Raw genomic sequence first — 19,599 nt, forward strand, 5'->3', positions numbered from 1 at the left:
GGCGCCACGTCCACACTCCTTACATTGCCCTATACCGTCCCTCTGTAACTAACGCCCGGAAACTCAGAACAGGGCCCAGCCTACAGGAAGTGTTCGAGTTCTATCATTACTGCCACTAGGACTCTGCTGGGAAAGCAGAGCAACTTCCTTCCGATGGCCTGGGTTCTAGACCCCCATGTATCTAACCCTCAAGAGCAAGAGCTCCCTAAGGGGCTGGCTCTGTGGGCAACGGCAGAGCAAGTGGCAATTCTGAAAACCTCTATGGTTCTGCTGTCATGAGAACCTTGAATAAAAATAGCACTGGCCTGAGGTACAGCCTGCCCCGTTTTGTGGCAGCATCTCCGAGGCTGGTGTACGGGCAGTGACTCGCTGCGCAGAGCACAGCCCCTCTTTCTGGGCCCCAGGGGAGATGAAAAATAGCACATGGGCTTTAAAACCAAAGACCTTGACAGCAAAAGCCCAAAGTTGTACAAAAAAGCCTGACAGCGACAAAAACCTAAGGACATGTTCCGCACCACATTTCCTTAAGGATTAACTGAGGATGGCAAAGTGGGTCCTCTACGTCCATCTGTCCCTCTGCCATACTGGATGACAAAGACCTAGTTTCTCGAGAACAGAATTGAGCTCCTTCTGTCACGAACACAGGGTGGAGAAAGAGTTCCTCTGCAAGCCCCCGGCCTTCTAAATTTTTTTTATATGTTTATTTATTTTTGAGACATAGAGAGAGAGAGAGAAACAGAGACAGACAGACACAGAATCCGAAGCGGGCTCTAGGCTCCAAGCTGTCAGCACAGAGCCTGATGTGGGACTCGAACTCACGAACCCCAAGATCATGACCTGATCTGAAGTTGGAAGCTTAACCGACTGAGCCACCCAGGCGCCCCAAGTCCCCTGGCCTTCTAAAACATTCTTACATTTTCATCCACTGATCTCTGTTTTGAATAGCCTCATTTCTAATAAGCTCCCAGGTGATGCTGATGCTGCTGACTCACAGACCACATTTTGAGGAACAGGGCCCACACCATTGGAGGGAATCAGGGCCCAGGTGTTGGTAGTTTTAAAAGCTTCCAAAGCGGGGAGCCCGGCTGGCTCAGTCGGTGGAGTGTGACTCTTGATCTCGGGACTGTGGGCTCAAGCCCCACGTTTGGCGTAGAGGTTACTTAAAAATAAAATCTTTAAAAAATAAATAAATAAAAGCTTCCAAGATGATTCTAATGCGCAGCCTAGACAAAACCCACAAGAATGCTAGAACAAACACTGGGAGGCAACAGAGCCAGACAGACCTGGCTTGAGTTTGGGTCCAACCACTCAATAGATGTATGACCTCAGACCGGGTATTTCCCCGACACTCGATTTCCTTATCTGCAAAATGGGGAGATGGATATAATAACAACCTGTAGGGGTTGTTGAGAAGAAAAGAAACGTATATGAAGTGCCTAGAACAAATTGCACACTCAGGCAGCCACTATTATTATAGTTATCCTTGATGACCATTAATCAGTTCTTACTATAATTAGGTGATGCCATGCGGGAGGCTGCTGGAGATAAAGACTATGACAGTCCCTACCCTTAAAACCAAAGTGAGGATACCAGTAAAGAGGAAGCAAAGTGGCAGCAGAGAGGGAGTGTGGGAGTACAGTTAGAGCATGGGCTGAGGGCAGGGAGACTCACTGTGTGACCCTGGGCAAGCTGCTTCTCCACCTGAGCCTGTTCCTCGGCTATAAAGGGGTATATTCATATCTGTTCTCTCTTACTCCCAGGGTCATGGTCACCAGGTGGGCGAGCGCCCAGCCCTAACTACAGTCGTTCAAGCTCCAGGGGCAGTGCTGGTTGCTATGTACTACCAGCCCCACTCCCCATCCTCTCGTGGCATCATCCTTCCAGCACCAGCATCTGGCCCAGGACCTGGCACACAGGACAGCAGTGCGAAAATGGCTGCCATTTTACCAAACAAGGAAAGAGAGGCCCAGAAAAAAAGATACGCTCAAGACCCTCCCTGAGCTTTCTTCTGGGTCTCAAGCCTGAGCTCTCCTCTAGGACTACACACTGAAGAGGAAATACAGATATTTAGCCAGACTCTGGGCCTGGTGGATCCCAGAGGGCCAGCTCAGGGTCAGCAGTCCATCTTGGAAAAGGTGGCTGGGAAGTTCAGGCCACAATACCATAGAGTGTCTGAGACCTTCCCTGTGGCCCAAATCACCAGGCTTCTGGTAAGAGATCTTTCCTTGGCAGAGAAGGCCAAGGCCCACCACCAATCTGCAATGCCTTTCCCCAGCAGGGAACTTCGTACCCTAAAGGCCTTGATCCTACCACCATCACCGACCGTCCATTGCCAAGCACCTCCTGTGCTGCCTGAAAGGGGCAAGAAGCACAAACAGCCCTGTGGCGGTCTCTACAGCTCCCCCATCCCACCCCCCGCAGCCTTACCTTTTGCGAACAATGTCAATGTTCTTCTCTAGCAGGTCATAGCGGATGTACTCATTGGGCTCAAAGTGGCTCATGGCCACCTTGGCCCGTTGGCACAAGACTGAGGCCACATGGTACTGCCGCACACCCAGGGCTTTCTGCAAGAAGAAAGACAAGAGCAACTGTCAATGGAGTATTTAGGGTGGCCCGCCCCAGAGGACAGCTCAGTGTGGTGAAGAGAGCAAGGAAGTATCAAGAGCTCACCAGTGACTGTGGCCTCCATGTCCTCCTCTGAGACAGAGGATGATACAGCAGCCACGGGAACACAGCCCGTGGCAGGAGAGAGTGCAAGGGATTTGCAGTCAGAATTGCTGGGATCAAAGTCAAGTTCAATCAACTTAAGAAAATCCCCCATCATCTGAGCCCCAGAGGAGACGGGCACTGGGGCTGTAACTGGCCACGGTGATCACACAGGGCTACCGGGATGGTTAGATATGAACGTATGTGAAAGTCCTAACGAGGCTGTAAAGCACTGTCCAAATCATAGCTATTACTCTACCTGAACAATACGTTCCTCGAGGGTTGGGGTCAAACCTATTTGTCTTATTTATTTCTGTGTCTGGACTATACTTGACACATAACAGAGATTCGATGAGTAATTATCGAATGGATGGAAAAATGAGGAAAACCCTGTGCATGAGCTTCGGATGTTTCCTTATCCCTTCAAAAGGTGGTCCCCTTGAATGTGCAGAGGACTGACTTCCTTCTAATGGCCAGAATGGGGCATAAGTGAGGCTATGTGGCCTCCAAGACTGGTCATAAAAAGACAGCTTCTGCCTAGCCCTCTCTCTGGTTGCTTTAGGAAAAGACAGTTACCATGTCGTTAAGACACTGAAACAGTGCTGGGAGAGGCCCACTTAGAGAGGATTTGAGGCTTCTTGCCAATAACCAACACCATCTCCCACGAGAGTGCTGTAGCCCAAGGCCATGCCTTCAGGTAACTGCGGCCCTGACCAAAGTCTGGATTGCAATTTCTTGAGTGACCCCAAGCTAGAACCACCCTGACAAGCCACTCCCAAATTCCTGGTCCACAGAAATTGTGAGAGAGAATGTTTATTGTTGTTCTAAGCCTTTAAGTGTAGAGGCAATCTGTTCTGCAGTAACAAGATAAATCTGTTATGCTGGGGTCTGTTAATTTTAAACTGTGACAACCTTCACAGGGTACACTGTGATCAGAGGAGAATAAAGGAACCAAAAAAAATGACACAAGGAAAGGAATGGCTGCTTCCTTTCCAGGTGATGCTCCCTGTCTAGAGCAGAGGATCATACCAAGGCAAAACTCAAGCCACTACCCGAGGCCCCCTTTCTTTGTGTCACCAAAATCTTGAAATCCAAACTCTACCAACCCCGGCACCTGAACCAGTACAAGGGCACAGCTCAAGCCACTCATTAATGACAGCCAACAGCACCCCAACCACCACCCACCTGCCCACCCTTGCCCTCCAGCAGGGGATCCTCACGATCTGCCCCACGCGGTAACCGATGACACATCAAAGGACTTTCAACAGCCAGGGCCTGGGATGAATGGCATACCGCGGCCACAGCTCTGACCACAGCTACGACAGCGGGGGCCCCAGTGCAAGGCGGGAGGATGGGGAAACCAGAGCCTCAGTCAGGTGGCCACTTACTATCACCCTCGCCTTGTCACCTCGGTCACCTTATCACCTTGTCACCTCGGTCAATTTACCCTAAGCACTTGCTTCCTCACAGAGCTATTGTGGGGATTAGGAGAGGTTACATAAAGTACTTGGCACAGTTTCTATTACCCCTTGTAAGAGAAACCATACAAGCTGCTCTGCAACTTGCTTTTCCTATTTACCAATACACCTTACACGTCTTTCCAATGTCCGTATACAGATCTTTTTGTAAACTAACTATCTTAAGCTTAAGTTTCCCTAGAAATAAAAATAAATGTAATAAGATGGGCGCCTGGATGGCTCAGTCGGTTAAGAGTCTAACTCTTGATTTTGGCTCAGGTCATGATCCCACGGTTTGCGCGACTGAGCCCCAAGTCAGGCTCTGCATTGACAGCATAGTATGCTTGGGATTCCATCTCTCCCTTTGTGCCCCTCCCCTGCTTGTGCGTGTGCACACACTCTCTCTCTCTCAAAATAAATAAACTTTAAAAAATAAATTAAAAAATAAATGTAACAACAGCCAGCGTCTGGCCCAGTAGGCAAAACAATTAGCTGTAATCATAGTGTAGAGAAAAGGTAAAGTCCTAAATTCTCTATAGCAAGGGAACACTTAAGCAATCCACGGATGTACATCAATATCTGAAAAAGAGCATCCAACTTCAGCTCAGGTCACCATCTTGCAGTTTGTGGGTTCGAGCCCCACATTGGGCTCACAGAGCCCACTTTGGATCCTCTGTCCTCTCCCCTCCCCCATTCAGTCTCTCAAAAATATAAAACAACTAAAAAATAAAAATAAATAAAAAACAGGTTTAAGAAAAATGCTGACCGGGGGGAGAAAGGACAACGTAGTATGCTCTCATACAGAATACAACTTATGGGTAAGAGAAAAACATTTATTGACGCCCAGTGATGCCAGCACTGTGCTGCACTTTGCGTTGTGTTACATCACCTCAGCCTCACAGCCATCCAGTGAAGTGGCTCCTGTGATTAGTCCATTTTCCAAGTGAGGAAATTGAGGCTTGCAAGAAGCGACCAAGGCCACAGCATAGCAAGTAGGACTCGAATCCAGTCTGACTGACCCACTTACCTGCCGTGGCCCCAGGCAAGTTATATAACTCCCTAAGCCTTCCCTCCAAAATGCAGATAAACTCTGTTGTTCATAACAGATGAAATATTGCGTGCTCAATCCTTGATCACGAAGTGCTGTGCTTTCCAAACATCTGTGCACAACAGCCAGCAACGGCCAACAGGACTTCGTGCCACGACAGACATGTTTTAGATCCACACAACCAATACACTGGCCACTAGCCATGTGGCTGCGGAGCACGTGAAGTGTGGTGAGGAGTGGAGTTTTTAATGTTATTCCATTTTAACTTAAAATGAAGTTGCTACATGGTATGGCTCAGGTTTAGACACTAATAAGAAGGGAAAACATTTTTAGGAAGCCCCCAACAACTTACATGTTCGTTAAGCTCCCCCGCTTTAAAGAATTTTACTTATTTATTTGAAATGTTTATTTATTGTTTTGAGAAAAAAGTGGGGCAGAGAGAGAAGGAGACAGAATCCCAAGCTGGCTCCATGCTGTCAGCGCAGAGCCTGATGCGCGGCTCAACCCCACAAACTGTGAGATCATGACCTGAGCCAAAATCAAGAGTCAGATGCTCAACCGACTGAGTCATCCAGGTGCCATTTTTTCTTTTTTCATTATTTATTTTTTAAATTAAATTTAATTTATTGGGGAGGGAAGGGGCAGAGGGGGAGAGAGAGAGAATCTCAAGCAGGCTCCATGATCAGCGCAGAGCCTGATGCAGGGCCTGATCCCACAACCCTGAATCATGACCTGAGAGCCGAAACCAAGAGTTGGACGCTCAACCAACTGAGCCACCAAGGCACCCCTTATTATTTATTTTATTTTAGAAAGAGAGAGGGAAAGCACAAGTGGGGGAGAAAAGCAGAGGGAGAAGAGAGAGAGAATCTTAAGCTCAGCACGGAGCCCAATGCAGGGCTCAATCCCACGACCCTGGGATCATGACCTGAGCCGAAATCAAGAGTCGGACACTCGACCGACAGCCACTCAGGCGCTCCAAGACCCTTTTTCTATAAAGGCACTCTTACGCTTTTAAGTTCGGAGCACCACCCCCATACACCTCCCCACACCAGTGCATCATCCTGTACAACCACCCAACCCATTTCTGAATAATTTCAGAATATTCTCCTGCACACTCAGCCTCCCTGCACAGTCTGCTTTTCGGCTGGGGTCCACCCTTGGGGACCCAACCTCTCTTCCTCAGGACAGCTCCCAAGCCTCAGATGCATCAGAACCTCCTGAGTCTGTTAAAAATACATAATCCTAAACCCTTCCCACATCAATGACTCAGTCTCCAGGGGTGGGGTCCCTCACCTACTTGAAGTCGGCCATGCCCTGTCATCTTCTCTAAAATCTCACCTTGGCCAAGGGCAGCCCAGAGTTTTTTCAACTGATCCTTTCCATGGCAAGTTTCCAAATTCTGCAACAGCCCAACCATATCCTGTGCTGAGAGCAAAGGGCTCATCACCTCCTTTGCTGAAGGCTGTTATCAGCCCAGGACAGCCCACCTCACTGCTGACACACATATCACTTCCAGACACCCTAACACCTCAACAGCCGTCTTCCTCATTGACTGCTCTTCAGCCATGCTGCACTTGTAGACTTGGTTTTTTCTTTTTCATGTTTATTTATTTTTGAGAGAGAGAATGTAGGTGAGGGAGGGGCAAAGAGAGAGGGGACAGAGGATCCCAAGCGGGCTCTGGGCTGACAGCAGACAGCCGAAATCAGATGTTTAACTGAGCCACCCAGGTGCCCCTACAGACTTGGTTTTCTGTGCAAAGCTCTACCCCAATCTTGATTTAATTTCATCATCAGTTTCTGTCCGCCTCTAGCCCCTGCAGTCTACAGGAGTCCTGGTCAGTCACCCCGTGTCCTGACAGGCTGGCCCTCCCAGAGTGTGTCAGCCACAAACACAGCACAATTCCCAGGTTGCTCATCCAAGCCTCAACACCAGTGTGACCCATTCCAGGCCAGGCTCCCCAGGACACATGTTTGGTCAGGTCAACAGTGGTCTATTTAACAACACTCCTGAGGTGCAGGTCCTTCCTCAACTGCAACAGTCACCCAACTATATATATATGTTTTTTTAAGTAGACTCCACGCCCCATGTGGGGCTTGAACTCATGACTGGAGATTAAGTCACCTGTCCACCAATTGAGCCAGTCAGGCGCCCCAATACCCAAGTAGGCGAACTGTCACTAAGGCCTTGCTTGTTTTGTAGTTAGAGACAGCCTGGCTGACCTGTTGAATTCCCTGCAGAAATCAGTACTCGCTCACACCAATCTATCTGCTAATCCCAACAAAAAGTGAAAGATGTTCGATTTGCTGTGAGACCTTACACAATTCACTTCATCCCTCCAGGCCTTAGGTATTCACATAGAACCTGAAATCTCAGCCTTGCTCCCTGCTTCACAGCAGGGCTGGGAGAGGCTGACGTGCATGAAATGTCACATGTAAACTCTGGAGAGCCCAGCCACCTTAATACGCTGATCCCAGAGGCTGACTTCAAAGGCAAGGACGTCATGTATAACTCATTCATGAGCCCCACAAATCTCATATGTAAAATGAAGATTAGGCCAAGGGTGACCACCCCCCCTCCAATGAGAACAAAAACAGCTGTTACTTATTAAGCACCTGCTCTGTGCCAAGCACGTTTTGTGCCTAATTTTGAATTCCTGTAACAACAGTGCCAGGTAATTGTTATTCCGGTCTCACAGATGTGGGAACCAAAGATCACAGAAGTCACATACTGCTAAGTGTAAGCAGTGAATCCGGGACGCAACTTCAGGTCTCTCTTTTCGAGATGGGTCAGTTCCCCTGGATTCTGCTACTCTGTCGCCTCTCATAGCCCACCCGTTCTCACTGAAGGTGGCGTGGTGTGCTGGTTTGTTCGGATTGAAGTTCTGTACTCAGATTGCTCAACCCTGCACCACCACTATGCGGCTACAGCCCTGGACAAGTTCTTTAGCCTTCTCAAGCCTTAGTTTCTCCATAGAGAAAATAAAACTTCACAGTGTTATTATGAAATAAAATAATCTACATCAATTGGCACAGAGCCTGTTCACATAATGCACATAATCACATAATACATGATTCACGTATTATTTTCCTTCGTAGAGGAGACAGAAGAAATTAGATGCCACGTTGTGTTCCTTCTCTGGACACTGGCAGAAGCAACGGGTCTCTTCTTTTGCTTACTACAAACACAGCTTTAAAGACTCTTTTCGTTGATGAACATTTTTCAGAAGACTTAGCTCATCTGAGCCTTTAGCATTCCAGACCCTCTTCTGATGTATCCCAGTGGTGGTAGAATTTCTCCTTGGTTATTTGCCCTCAAACTATGACCAACTTATTCTAAAAATCTAAGCTGATGTCTTTAGGTGCAGATCTTCCTTCTCTCCTTCAGGGGACTTGCAATTTGTTAGAATTTATCTAGGAAAGCATTTCATCCCTCTGAAATCCTTCCTGCTTATGGGGTCCTGGCAGTGGGATATCATCTATTTGGTCTCTCAATAATTCAAAATTTGCCTTCCTCAAAGGTACCAAACATGTTGAACTTTGCTGGGCAGTAAAACTTCTAAAGGTATCAGCCACAGGGCCTTTGCACATGCTGTTTATTCTGCTCAGAAGGTTCTCTGCCTACCCTCATTCCCAATCTGCTCTTTGTCTAGGTCACTCCCATTGATCCTTCAAAGTTCCAAATAAACAGGGAATTCTTCCTGAACTCCCAGCCCAGCCAAAGCCTCCTATTATTTATGCCCACTTACTACTTCTTGACATTCATTTGTGAGATGGTATCTGTCTCCACTAGTTTGGCAGTTCCACTAAGGAGGGATTGTGTCTATTCATAACAAATTCCCCATTCCTGAACACTAGGTCTGATACATAGGAGGTGCTACATAAATATCAATTAAACCAACGAATATTGCCTCTGCTTGACTAACTAGCCCTTCTGTATTGAGGAGGGGTAAATACAGAGCAGGTTGGGTTAACTTTGTGAGAGCAAACAGTTAACAAGACAAATCAATAATTTACCAGTCTCAGATGCTTTTGGTTACAGTATAAACAGGTTCAACATTTTTGAAAGACAATTAGGCAATACCTATTAAAATGTAAAATGTCTGTACACTCTAACCAGCTTTCCTGCTTCCAGGAAGCTGGCTCACAAAAATGCTCACATAAACAAGCACTGACACAGGCAAGGACGTTCTCTGCAGCACTGTTTTTAAGAGAACAACCCTATTGTCCAAAAATAGGGCAGTGACTGAATAAATTCTGGCTCATCCACCAAGGAATGCCATCTTACAGCTGTTTAAAAAGGTTTGCTAAGGGGGCACCTGGGTGGCTTAGTTGAGCACCTGACTTTGGCTCAGGTTATGGTCTCGCGGTTCATGAGTTCAAGCCCTGTGTTGGGCTCTGTGCTGACAGCTTGGAGTCTGGAGCCTGCTTTGGATTCTGTGTTGCCTTCTCTCTCTGCCCCTCCCCCGCTTGCACTCTGTCTCTAAAATAAACATTTAAAAAGTAAATAAACATTAAAAAAAAAAAAAAAACCAACAACAAGACTGGCTCAGAGGCGTCTGGGTGGCTCAGTGGGTTCAGCATCTGACTTTGGCTCAGGTTATAATCTCACGGTTGGTGGGTTCAAGCCCCTGTGTTGGGCTCTGTGCTGACAGCTCAGAGCCTGGAGCCTGCTTCAGATTCTGTGTCTCCCTCTCTCTGCTCCTTCCATGCTTGTGCTCTGTCTCTCAAAAATAAACATTAAAAAATATATAAAACATTTTTAAAAGGCAGGCTTAGATGAAAGAACGTCTGACTCTTGATCTCAGATGCTTGAATTCAAGCTCCATGGTAGGTGTAGAGATTACTTAAATAAATGAAAACTTAAAAAAAAAAAAATTAGATAGAGGTAGTGGTCCCACAACACTGTTAATGCAATTAATGCCACTGAATTGAACACTGAAAAATGGTTAAAATGTCAACATGTTACATATATTTTACCATAATTAAAAAAAAAAAAAGAGGGTAGATCTAACATTACTGGCGGAGCAAAACTTCCGTGGCACATTCAGTGAAAACAGTAAGTAGTAAGATAGCATTATGAGCTTATTTCTATATAATAATTAATAGTTCACACATGTAAATGTATAAATATATTTAAAAATGAAATGACAGGGATTAACTGTGCATAGCAGTTATCTCTAGGGATTAGAATTTTGGACACGTTTACTTTCTACGCCAAGTATTTCTGTAACTTTTAAATGTTAAGTTCCTTTTGTAACCAGGAAAAAAGAACGAACAAGGTATGTGCAGAAAGCATGGTGGCTGTGTAGTGGTCGAGCACAATCATTTACTGGCAATTTGACAATCAACAGTGCTCTGGGTTTGTTTGGTTTTTCCTCCCCAATGGTGCAAACTCTTCATTTCAGCAAGTTAATTTACAGGAATTTATCATTAATAAGGAAAATGGAAAAAAATGTATCTTTCTACTAGAGGGACCTGGTTACCACCATTATCTTTTTCTTTTTTTTTAATGTTTTTATTTATTTTGGTGAGAGAGACAGAGTACGAGCAGTGGAGGGGTAAAGAGAGAAGGAGACACAGAATCTGAAGCGGGCTCCAGGCTCTGAGCTGTCAGCACAGAGCCCAACCCGGTGCTTGAATTCACAAACCGTGAGATCATGACCTGAGCCGAAGTTTGATGGTTAATCAACTGAGCCACCCAGGCACCCCTGGTTACCGCCATTATCTTAAGCCACAGATCAAACTTAGCATCACCAACAGCAAGACTACCTGACACTCATGCCCCTGATGGGAAAGCATCACCTATGAAGAATTCTTGTTGGAGTGCCTGGCTGGCTCAGTCAATGGAGCATGTGATGCTTAATTATGGGGTCATGAGTTCGAGCCCCAGGTTAGGGGTAGGGCTTACTTAAAAAAAAAAAAAAAAAAAGTGGGGGGGCACCTGGTGGCTCAGTTAAGTGTCCGACTTCAGGTCACGATATCGTAGTTGGTGGGTTCCAGCCCCCGCATCAGGCTCTGAGCTGACATCTCAGAGCCTGGAGCCTGCTTTGGATTCTGTGTCTCCCTCTCTCTCTGGCCCTCCCCCACTCGCGCTCTATCTCTGTCTCTCAAAAAAAGAATAAACGTTAAAAAAAAATTAAATGCTCAAAACCAAAGATAAACATTCTTGCAGACTCCTTGCTGTGGAGTAAAAGGAAATTGATCTTTTGGTAAAGCAGCTTGTCAATACGAAACCCACAGGAACATCCATATCCTCTGACCCAGCAATTCCATATCTGAAATTTTATCCTTGAGAAAGAATTCTAAATATGAAAATGATACTATATGCATCAAATAGTTCAGTGCATTACTACTTATAGCTGCTAAAACTGAAAGCAACTTAACATGTATAATTTCCACTCAGTAGGAATGATGGTTTTAAGCACCAAATAGCAATAGGAAATTGTCTGTAATAGTATGTGAAAAAGCAGGTTATAAGTTACATACACACTGACTACAATGCTATAAAACGAATGTTCACAGACCAAAAGGAAATACACTAACATCATAGAAAATGTTTGGGGGCGCCTGGGTGGCGCAGTCGGTTAAGCGTCCGACTTCAGCCAGGTCACGATCTCACGGTCCGTGAGTTCGAGCCCCGCGTCAAGCTCTGGGCTGATGGCTCAGAGCCTGGAGCCTGTTTCCGATTCTGTGTCTCCCTCTCTCTCTGCCCCTCCCCCGTTCATGCTCTGTCTCTCTCTGTCCCAAAAAAAAAAAAAAAAAAGTTGAAAAAAAAAGAAAATGTTTGGGTTAAGGGGTGCCTGGCTGGCTCTGTCAGTTAAGCATCTGACTCTTGAGTTCAGCTCAGGTCACAATCTCGAGGTTCGTGGGATCAACCCCCATGTAGGGCTCCACGCTGTCAGCACGGAGCCTGCTTAGGATCCTCTCTCTCCTTCTCTCTCTCTGGCCCTCCACCACAGGCAGATGCTCACTCTCTCTCAAAAAAATTAGATGAACTTTAAGAAAACGGGTTAAGATGGAAAATCATTTTCTCCTATAATTCCCCTAATTTGTATTAAGGTGATGTGTGGTTGAAAAGAGTTGACAGCAAGCTGTTTTCAGCTGGTGTAGAGAGAGCTGGAGTCCCCTAGTGTCACTGTATTTTTGTCCTTGAAAGTCAATTTTGCAATCCAACATTCTGGTGAAGACAGCACACTCAGACACCCAAAGAGCCAGGGTATGTGTACCCCATGGGCCACTTCCCCATGTGCACATTCAACAGTGAAAGCCCCCATGTGACAAGAGGGAACATTTAGGGCATGGGAGTCCACAGATCTGGCCTCCCAGCTCAGTCACTAGGTACCCTTATAGTAAAGTAATCCAGCCTTTCTGTGCGCCCCTTCCCATTTCTACGACATGGGAGAAGTGGATCATTCCAGCTGCATCAAAACCACCTGAGAGGTTTCATAAACACTCAGCTTCTAGGCCCTACCATGCCCAGACCTCTCAATCAGAACCACCTGGAATGGAGCCTAAGCATCGATAAAGACTGCGAGGTCACTCTTGATACTTCTATGTCTGGGAACCACTGGACTAGATGTCCTCCAGTTCTTTCCAGCTCAGAGAGTCTATAAATATTCCTCCCCAGCAAACAGGCTCTCAGATAAACTTGTAGTTCCCCAAAGGACCGGAGGAAAATGTAGCAATGTCAGAACAGATTTATCTGCTCCAGGGAAGAAAACTCCCTGAGCTTAGGCTTTTCTGAATTAGCCATGGCCTTTGCCTTCGTTTACACACAGGCGAGGACACAGTGCTATGCATACATGCACACGTAAAATGCACCCCAGTGTGGTGCCACAGAGGGCGCACTAGATTCAGAACACTACCTGCTTATTAGCCCCTGACAGGCCAAACTGCTTACTCTTCCTATTTTATTTTATTTTATTTTTTCAACGTTTTTTATTTATTTTTGGGACAGAGAGAGACAGAGCATGAACGGGGGAGGGGCAGAGAGAGAGGGAGACACAGAATCGGAAACAGGCTCCAGGCTCTGATCCATCAGCCCAGAGCCCCACGCGGGGCTCGAACTCACGGACCGCGAGATCGTGACCTGGCTGAAGTCGGACGCTTAACCGACTGCGCCACCCAGGCGCCCCATGAGACTCATAAATATGGAGAACAGAGGGTTACTAGAGGGGTGTGGGAGGGGGGATGGACTAAATGTGTAAAGGGCATTAAGGAATCTACTCCTGAAATCATTGTTGCACTACATGCTAACTAATTTGGATGTAAATTTAAAAAAATAAGTAAACATACACACAGTCCTACTTAATATTCACAATTATCCTGAGAGGCAGAAGGTACTATGCCCATTTTACAGATGAGGAAACTGAGGCTCTAGTATGTTAATTATCTTGTCCATGGTCTCACAGCAAAGGTGGAATTCCAGACCAGGCTCCAAAATTGGTGCCCTTTCTTTTGACCCAAATTTTGCAGAATGAACCCAAGAAAACCATTATCCATGCTTTTTAGGGCCCCAAAATAAAGAACAGAGTCTACAGGTTCATTCAGAAACAACGTGAGGAAAAATTCTGCCCCTATCCTCAATGTTAGAAAGGGCCTATTCCTTAAAAAATAAAGACAAAAATAAGTAAAAAAAAAAAAAAAAAAAAAAGAATTTAAGGGCCTATTCCTACAACAACGGAAACTATTCACAAATTTTTACAGTGTATCAGAGTTGGCCTTCTGAACCCTTCTTAATGGGAGGGTAGCTATTAAGAGTCCCATTTTTTTTAATGTTTATTCATTTTTGAGAGAGAGTGTGAGCAGGGGAGGGGCAGAAAGAGAGGGGGACAGAGGATCTGTAGTGGGCTCTACGCTGACAGTAGCAAGCCTGAGCACGATGCAGGGATCGAACTCACGAACCATGAGATAACGACTTGAGCCAAAGTTGGACGCTTAACTAACTCAGCCATCCAGGGGTCCCCGATAGCCCCATTTTGCAGATGTGTAACCTGAGGGCCACAGAGGGCTGAAACCCTGCCTGAAGATATGATAGATAAGGATAGATAAGTCTGTCGCAGAGGAAGTCTCTCTCAGGTTCCTGATATTCCTTGCAAAGCTTTTTCAAAAGTGCAAGTAGCCTCCATGTGGTCCCTCCCCTCTTTCATACACAAAGGCCCAAAGCCTACCACTACCTTTCTAAACAGGTGCAGGGAAAAACAAGTCAAAGAAAGCTAGAGCCAACAAAGAGGCGGTTCAAGCATCAACACTCACTTGGAAGTATGAACCAGATAGCCCTCTGGGAGACACGAGGCACCAGAAAAAGGCCAGAAATAGAACAGGGCTCACTTCAGAAATGATGCTCATACTCAAGTGAGGGACCCTGGACAAGACACTTGACCCCATCCAGCTTCCTCACCTGTGAAATTCAGGTACTGTTGAGAGCTGATGGAAGGATCGAAAATTTGTAAACAAGCTTTAGCCATGTTACAAGGACTATGCAAACACGTGACCAACAAATTCAACTACCCTCAGGTGCTTAGACCACAAACCTAGGAGTCATCCTTCATTATTCCTATCCCTCACATGCCACTTCCAATCCATCTGCCTCCAAAATATCTCCACTACCAGAACCCTAGTCCCAGACACCATCACCACTCCCTGGATGATTCCAACAGCCTGCACTGGTCTCCCTGCCTCCTCTTTGTCCCTCTGTGGTCCACCATCCATTCAACAATCCAAATGACTTTCTTCAACCATAAATCAGATCCTGTCACTCCCTGGCTTCAAACCTTTGTGTGTGTGGGGTGGGGAGCGTGGGGGAACAAAACCTTTCAGCGGATTTTCATTCCACTTGGGAGTAAAACCAAAGCCTACATGACCTTGCCCCCATCTCTTGCTCAGGCCTTCCTCTCCTCTCAACACCTCAGCCACACTGGCCTTATTTTTTAAGATTTTTAGGGGTGCATGGGTGGCTCAGTCAGTTAAGCGTCCGACTTCAGCTCAGGTCATGATCTCACCATATGTGAGTTTGAGCCCCGCATCGGGTTCTGTGCTGACAGCTCAGAGCCTGGAGCCTGCTTCGGATTCTGTGTGTGTCTCTCTCTCCATCCCTCCCCCACGCACATGCACTCTCTCTTTCTCGCTCACTCTCTCTCTCTCTCAAAAGTAAACAGACATTAAAAAAAAAAAATTTTTATTTTTAAGTAATCTCTACACCCAACGTGAGGCTCAAGCCCACAAGCCCGAGATCAAAAGTCACACCCTCCACCAACAGGCCAGCAAGGGACCCCAACACTCGCCTTATTTCTTTTTTATTTTTTTTTAACATTTATTTCTTTTTGAGACAGAGAGAGAGAGAGAGAGAGCATGAATAGGGGAGGGTCAGAGAAAGAGGGAGACAGAATCGGAAACAGGCTCCAGGCTCCGAGCCGTCAGCCCAGAGCCTGACGCGGGGCTCAAACTCACGGACCGTGAGATCATGACCTGAGTGAAGTCGGACGCTTAACCGACTGAGCCATCCAGGCGCCCCTCGCCTTATTTCTTATCAACACACCAAGTTCATATATACATCAGGTGCTTTGCACATGCTGCTCAGGCTTGAAATCTCTCCTCCCAAAATACTGAAGGGCTGCCTTCTTATCATCTAAGTATCGGCTCAAATGTCACCTCTTCTGAGGGCCTTCCCCAACTACCCCAGTTAAAGCCATGTCACATCCCCACCCTTACCCTCTCTACCACACAATCCTACTTGCCTTCCTGGGAGCACTTAGTAGCTACATTTTTTTGTCTACTTGGTTTTTTTCTGTCTCCCCAAAAGTACAAAATAAGCTCCACTCTTCTTGTTCACTATTACACTCCCAGTGTCTAGGTATACGTTCAATAAACATTTTGGACACAGCTGGCTCAAAAGTCCACAGTGTGCTTTCCCAGTTCTCAAGATGATTACTCTATTCCTTCTGCCCAAATTGGAGATTGGAAATTTGTTTACTCATCCATTCAATCATTCATCCATTTACTCTACTCAAATCAACAGGTGACTGCAGGACAGGACACCCAAGATGATACTACAGTGACATATAACTTAGAATGACCTGTTTCATAATTCCCAAGGTTTTTTTTTCTTAACACGGCACTTTATTGAGAACTTAACTTCTGCTAAATATGGCAAACTCTTCTATAGTTAACTGCCATCTCAGATTTACATGCGAGAGGTTATAGGACTTCCTCAAGGTCACATGATGAGAACTCAGCACCCTAGTACCTCAAGGCAAAACCAAAGACCTAGAAAATGTATTTGCAAGTGCCCAACCCCTTTTATTTACCATCCATAGTCATGGGCACAAGAATAAAAAATAAACACCAGAGAGTTAATGTGGCTTTTCAAAATCTTCACCTCTGTTTTCCTCACTGCTTCTAACCCTACTACCTGGTGGCAGGCACCGTTAAATAGTAGAACACTCTCAACTTAAGGAGATCTGTTCTCGGGTTACGAAGCATTAATGTTACCCTGGTTGACAAGCTGAGTCTTGATGTCAAAGGGAAGCAGTACAGTGCAGGTGCTAGGACTTCAGCTCGGGAATCAGAAAGGTACAAATTCAAATCACACCTGCTGTGGACTGGCGATAAGGCAAGTTTATTTCATCTTACTTAATAATTAATTACACAGCACTTACTAGATACAGGCAAGGGTCTAAATACTTTGCAACTATGGTATGATAACTAGACAAGCCAGATGTACTATCATTATCTGTACCTTACAGGTGAGGAAACACGCACACAAAGTGAAGTAACCTGCCCAAAGCATTCAAGTCAGCATTCAAGACCAGATAGTGTGATGCCAGAAACTATGTTCTTAACCATTATACTGTGTTTCTTCTCTAGTCCTGTTTCAACAGGTCTGTCTTATCTCACAGGATCATGTGAGATGACTGGCACACAAGTAGGGTAAACGTTTATCTACTCTTAGTAGTGGTAGTAATTGCCATTATTCTATTATTTACTTTCACCTTTGGTCCAGCCAAGGACAGAAGAAAAATATTTTGGCTGAGAAAGACCTCCAAGGCCATCTGCAGTAAAATACATTAGAATACAGAAGTTCCATGAAAAGGGGAACTGCCTGCTTCGCCTATCATTGTATCCGAAGCAAGTAGTGGGTATCAATAAATATGCAGTGAATGAGGTAGGAATAAACTGAATGCATGGACAGGGTCCTGCAGACACAACAACTAAGGTAGCACCATCACCTCTCAAATGTAGCTAAACACAAAAGAGGTAAATTTACAAGGCTCTCAGAGGACAGTGTTAACTAGCCATTACTTAAGACAGCCTGGCTATTGAGAGGCAGTGCGGTATATAATGTTGTTCACTCATCTTAGGTGAATGAACAAACAAGGACACCTGGATTTTAATCCTCACTCTGCTACTGTAAGTCACCTAGGCTCTCAAGGTCTTGGATTATCCATCTGTAAAAGAGGAAGTAGAACTATATGATGATCACAAACAAAAATGTCACATTTTCTTATATCTTCATAACAATCTGAATGGAAGCTTATTACCAAGTATTCAATAAACATTTGTCAATGAAGATCATCCCAAACTGACAGATGAGGAAACCAGAATTCAGAAGTAATTTGCTCAAGGTCACAGGGTTAGGACAGAATATGAACTATGGCCCAGATCTCCTTCTATACCAGCCTAACACTCATGCTTTCCAAGATCTTTTTTCAGTTCAGAAATCCCATGATATTGATCCTCTCTTCCAAGACCACTAAATCCGTAATTATTTAACCCTCAAATAATATTGCCTGACATCATTACATTATGAGACAGCAGGATCAGGAAAAAACAACCACCTGTATTTCTATAACGTTAACCTCGGGAATCAAAAAATCTGAAAAAAACAATTAGAGCAAACCCCTTGTCCTTGCCCAGAATTGAGAGATCAGAAGTATTTAAGATAAATGATGATTTCACTTTAAACCATATGGTCTAAATTTCAGCAACGTGACTTAAACAAAAACAATAACAACCCTAGTAACACAATGCTTCCCGAGAGAGTACAGCACATAACTTCTTTAATTTTATCATCAAAGTTGTGCCACTTGATTCAAAGTAGATTCACAAAGTTAAAATGTAAAGGTTGTCAGAGAATGTCTACTTTATTGTTTGATTGTTATTAACAAAACACATGCTTGATATTGAAACCTTGCATATAACTCCTTCCTGGTGCTGTCAAGTTACAAGGGGGAAAAAAAATCTGGCATCACAGTCAATTTTCTAGATGGTTCATAACAGAAGAGTCAAGGTCAAACCGTTGAGTCTCTTTATCCTCCCACCTTGTAATTGAGAAGCAACTAACTGTGAGCTCAAAATATTCTATACAGGTACTCTCACAAGTACAAGTATTAGCTGAAGGATCATACTCTGGCCCAGAGAAGTTCTGTGAAGGCAGGCTGACAAGAACAAGAACCAAAGGGTAAGATGGGCAGATGCTCAGGCCACAACACTTCGGTGACACTCAAAAGAGCAGAAACTTTCACCTACTTTCTAGCAGTTTCGCCACCTATGGAATGAGAATCATCATCTCACCAGATGATTATATGAATCAAATAACATGAGGAATGAAAACAGTCTTGGCAATCTTGCAAAGAAGAAAGTATCTTGTTATTACTATTTACTAAGTCTGGGCCCGGAAGGTCCCCTCGCCTTCTCGGCTATATGTTCCGCAAGACACTCTTAAAAGGAACAGAATACTAATCTCTTCTCCAGACTCCAGGCCGGACAATCGTAGATGCAGCCGGCTAACAAGTCTCTGCTGCCGGAAGATGAGAAGTGAGGCCTTTCAGACCCCGGGCCTAGTGGACTCAACAACGACCGCGCCCCCCAGTCACCTTGTCCTCACCTTGAGGAACGGAAAGAAACCCTACGAGAGAGGAGTGAAGTCCTCAGAAAGGGGTGCCTCCACTCTTCACGTGGCCGCCGTTTCTGAGACCTACGCTTCCCACCGGGCGCTTCCCAGGGCTGGGAGAGCTGAGCCGGGGAAGCCTTGACCTCGGGCGCGGGAGGAGCGGGCACCGGCGCTGGGCCCGCGGCCGGGACGGGTACAGGAAAAGTCGGCGGGAGGTCGGGCCCGCCTCGCCTTGCCTCGCCCACAGCCGCAGGCACAGTAGGAGGTACCCCGCCCTCGTGAACCCAGAGGTCCCTGAGTTGGCTCACCTGCAGCCGGGTCACCAGTAGACTGTAAGGCGCCATTTTGTGCACTGACAAAGATGAGGTCGCATGAAAATGACTTACAATACTGCGTATTTAAAGCTTTCGGCAAGGGGCGTGGCTTGAAGAGAAACTCGCAACGGTGAAGGTGGGGCCTCTGTGGAGGTGCCAGAGCCCGGGGAGCGCAGTGGGCGG

At 45.8% G+C, this 19,599-nt stretch overlaps 1 protein-coding gene across 2 annotated transcripts in view; it reads right to left on the reverse strand.

Annotated features, from left to right (window-relative positions):
- The window catches only part of ACO2 (aconitase 2), a 39,524-nt gene extending 19,964 nt beyond the window's left edge, over window positions 1–19,560 (reverse strand). For both annotated transcript variants that reach the window (XM_040490710.1, XM_040490709.1), the window contains exons 1-2: window positions 19,411–19,560; window positions 2,428–2,564 (exon numbers count right to left, since the gene is read on the reverse strand). In XM_040490710.1, the coding sequence (XP_040346644.1) occupies window positions 2,428–2,564; window positions 19,411–19,446 (173 nt within the window). In that variant the 5' untranslated portion in view covers window positions 19,447–19,560. The remainder of the gene's footprint in view (window positions 1–2,427; window positions 2,565–19,410) is intronic.
- Between the last annotated feature and the right edge of the window lie 39 nt (window positions 19,561–19,599).

The sequence above is a fragment of the Herpailurus yagouaroundi genome, unplaced genomic scaffold (assembly GCF_014898765.1).
Source record: "Herpailurus yagouaroundi ecotype Mexico unplaced genomic scaffold, PumYag 182, whole genome shotgun sequence".
NCBI classification, from domain to species: domain Eukaryota; kingdom Metazoa; phylum Chordata; class Mammalia; order Carnivora; family Felidae; genus Herpailurus; species Herpailurus yagouaroundi.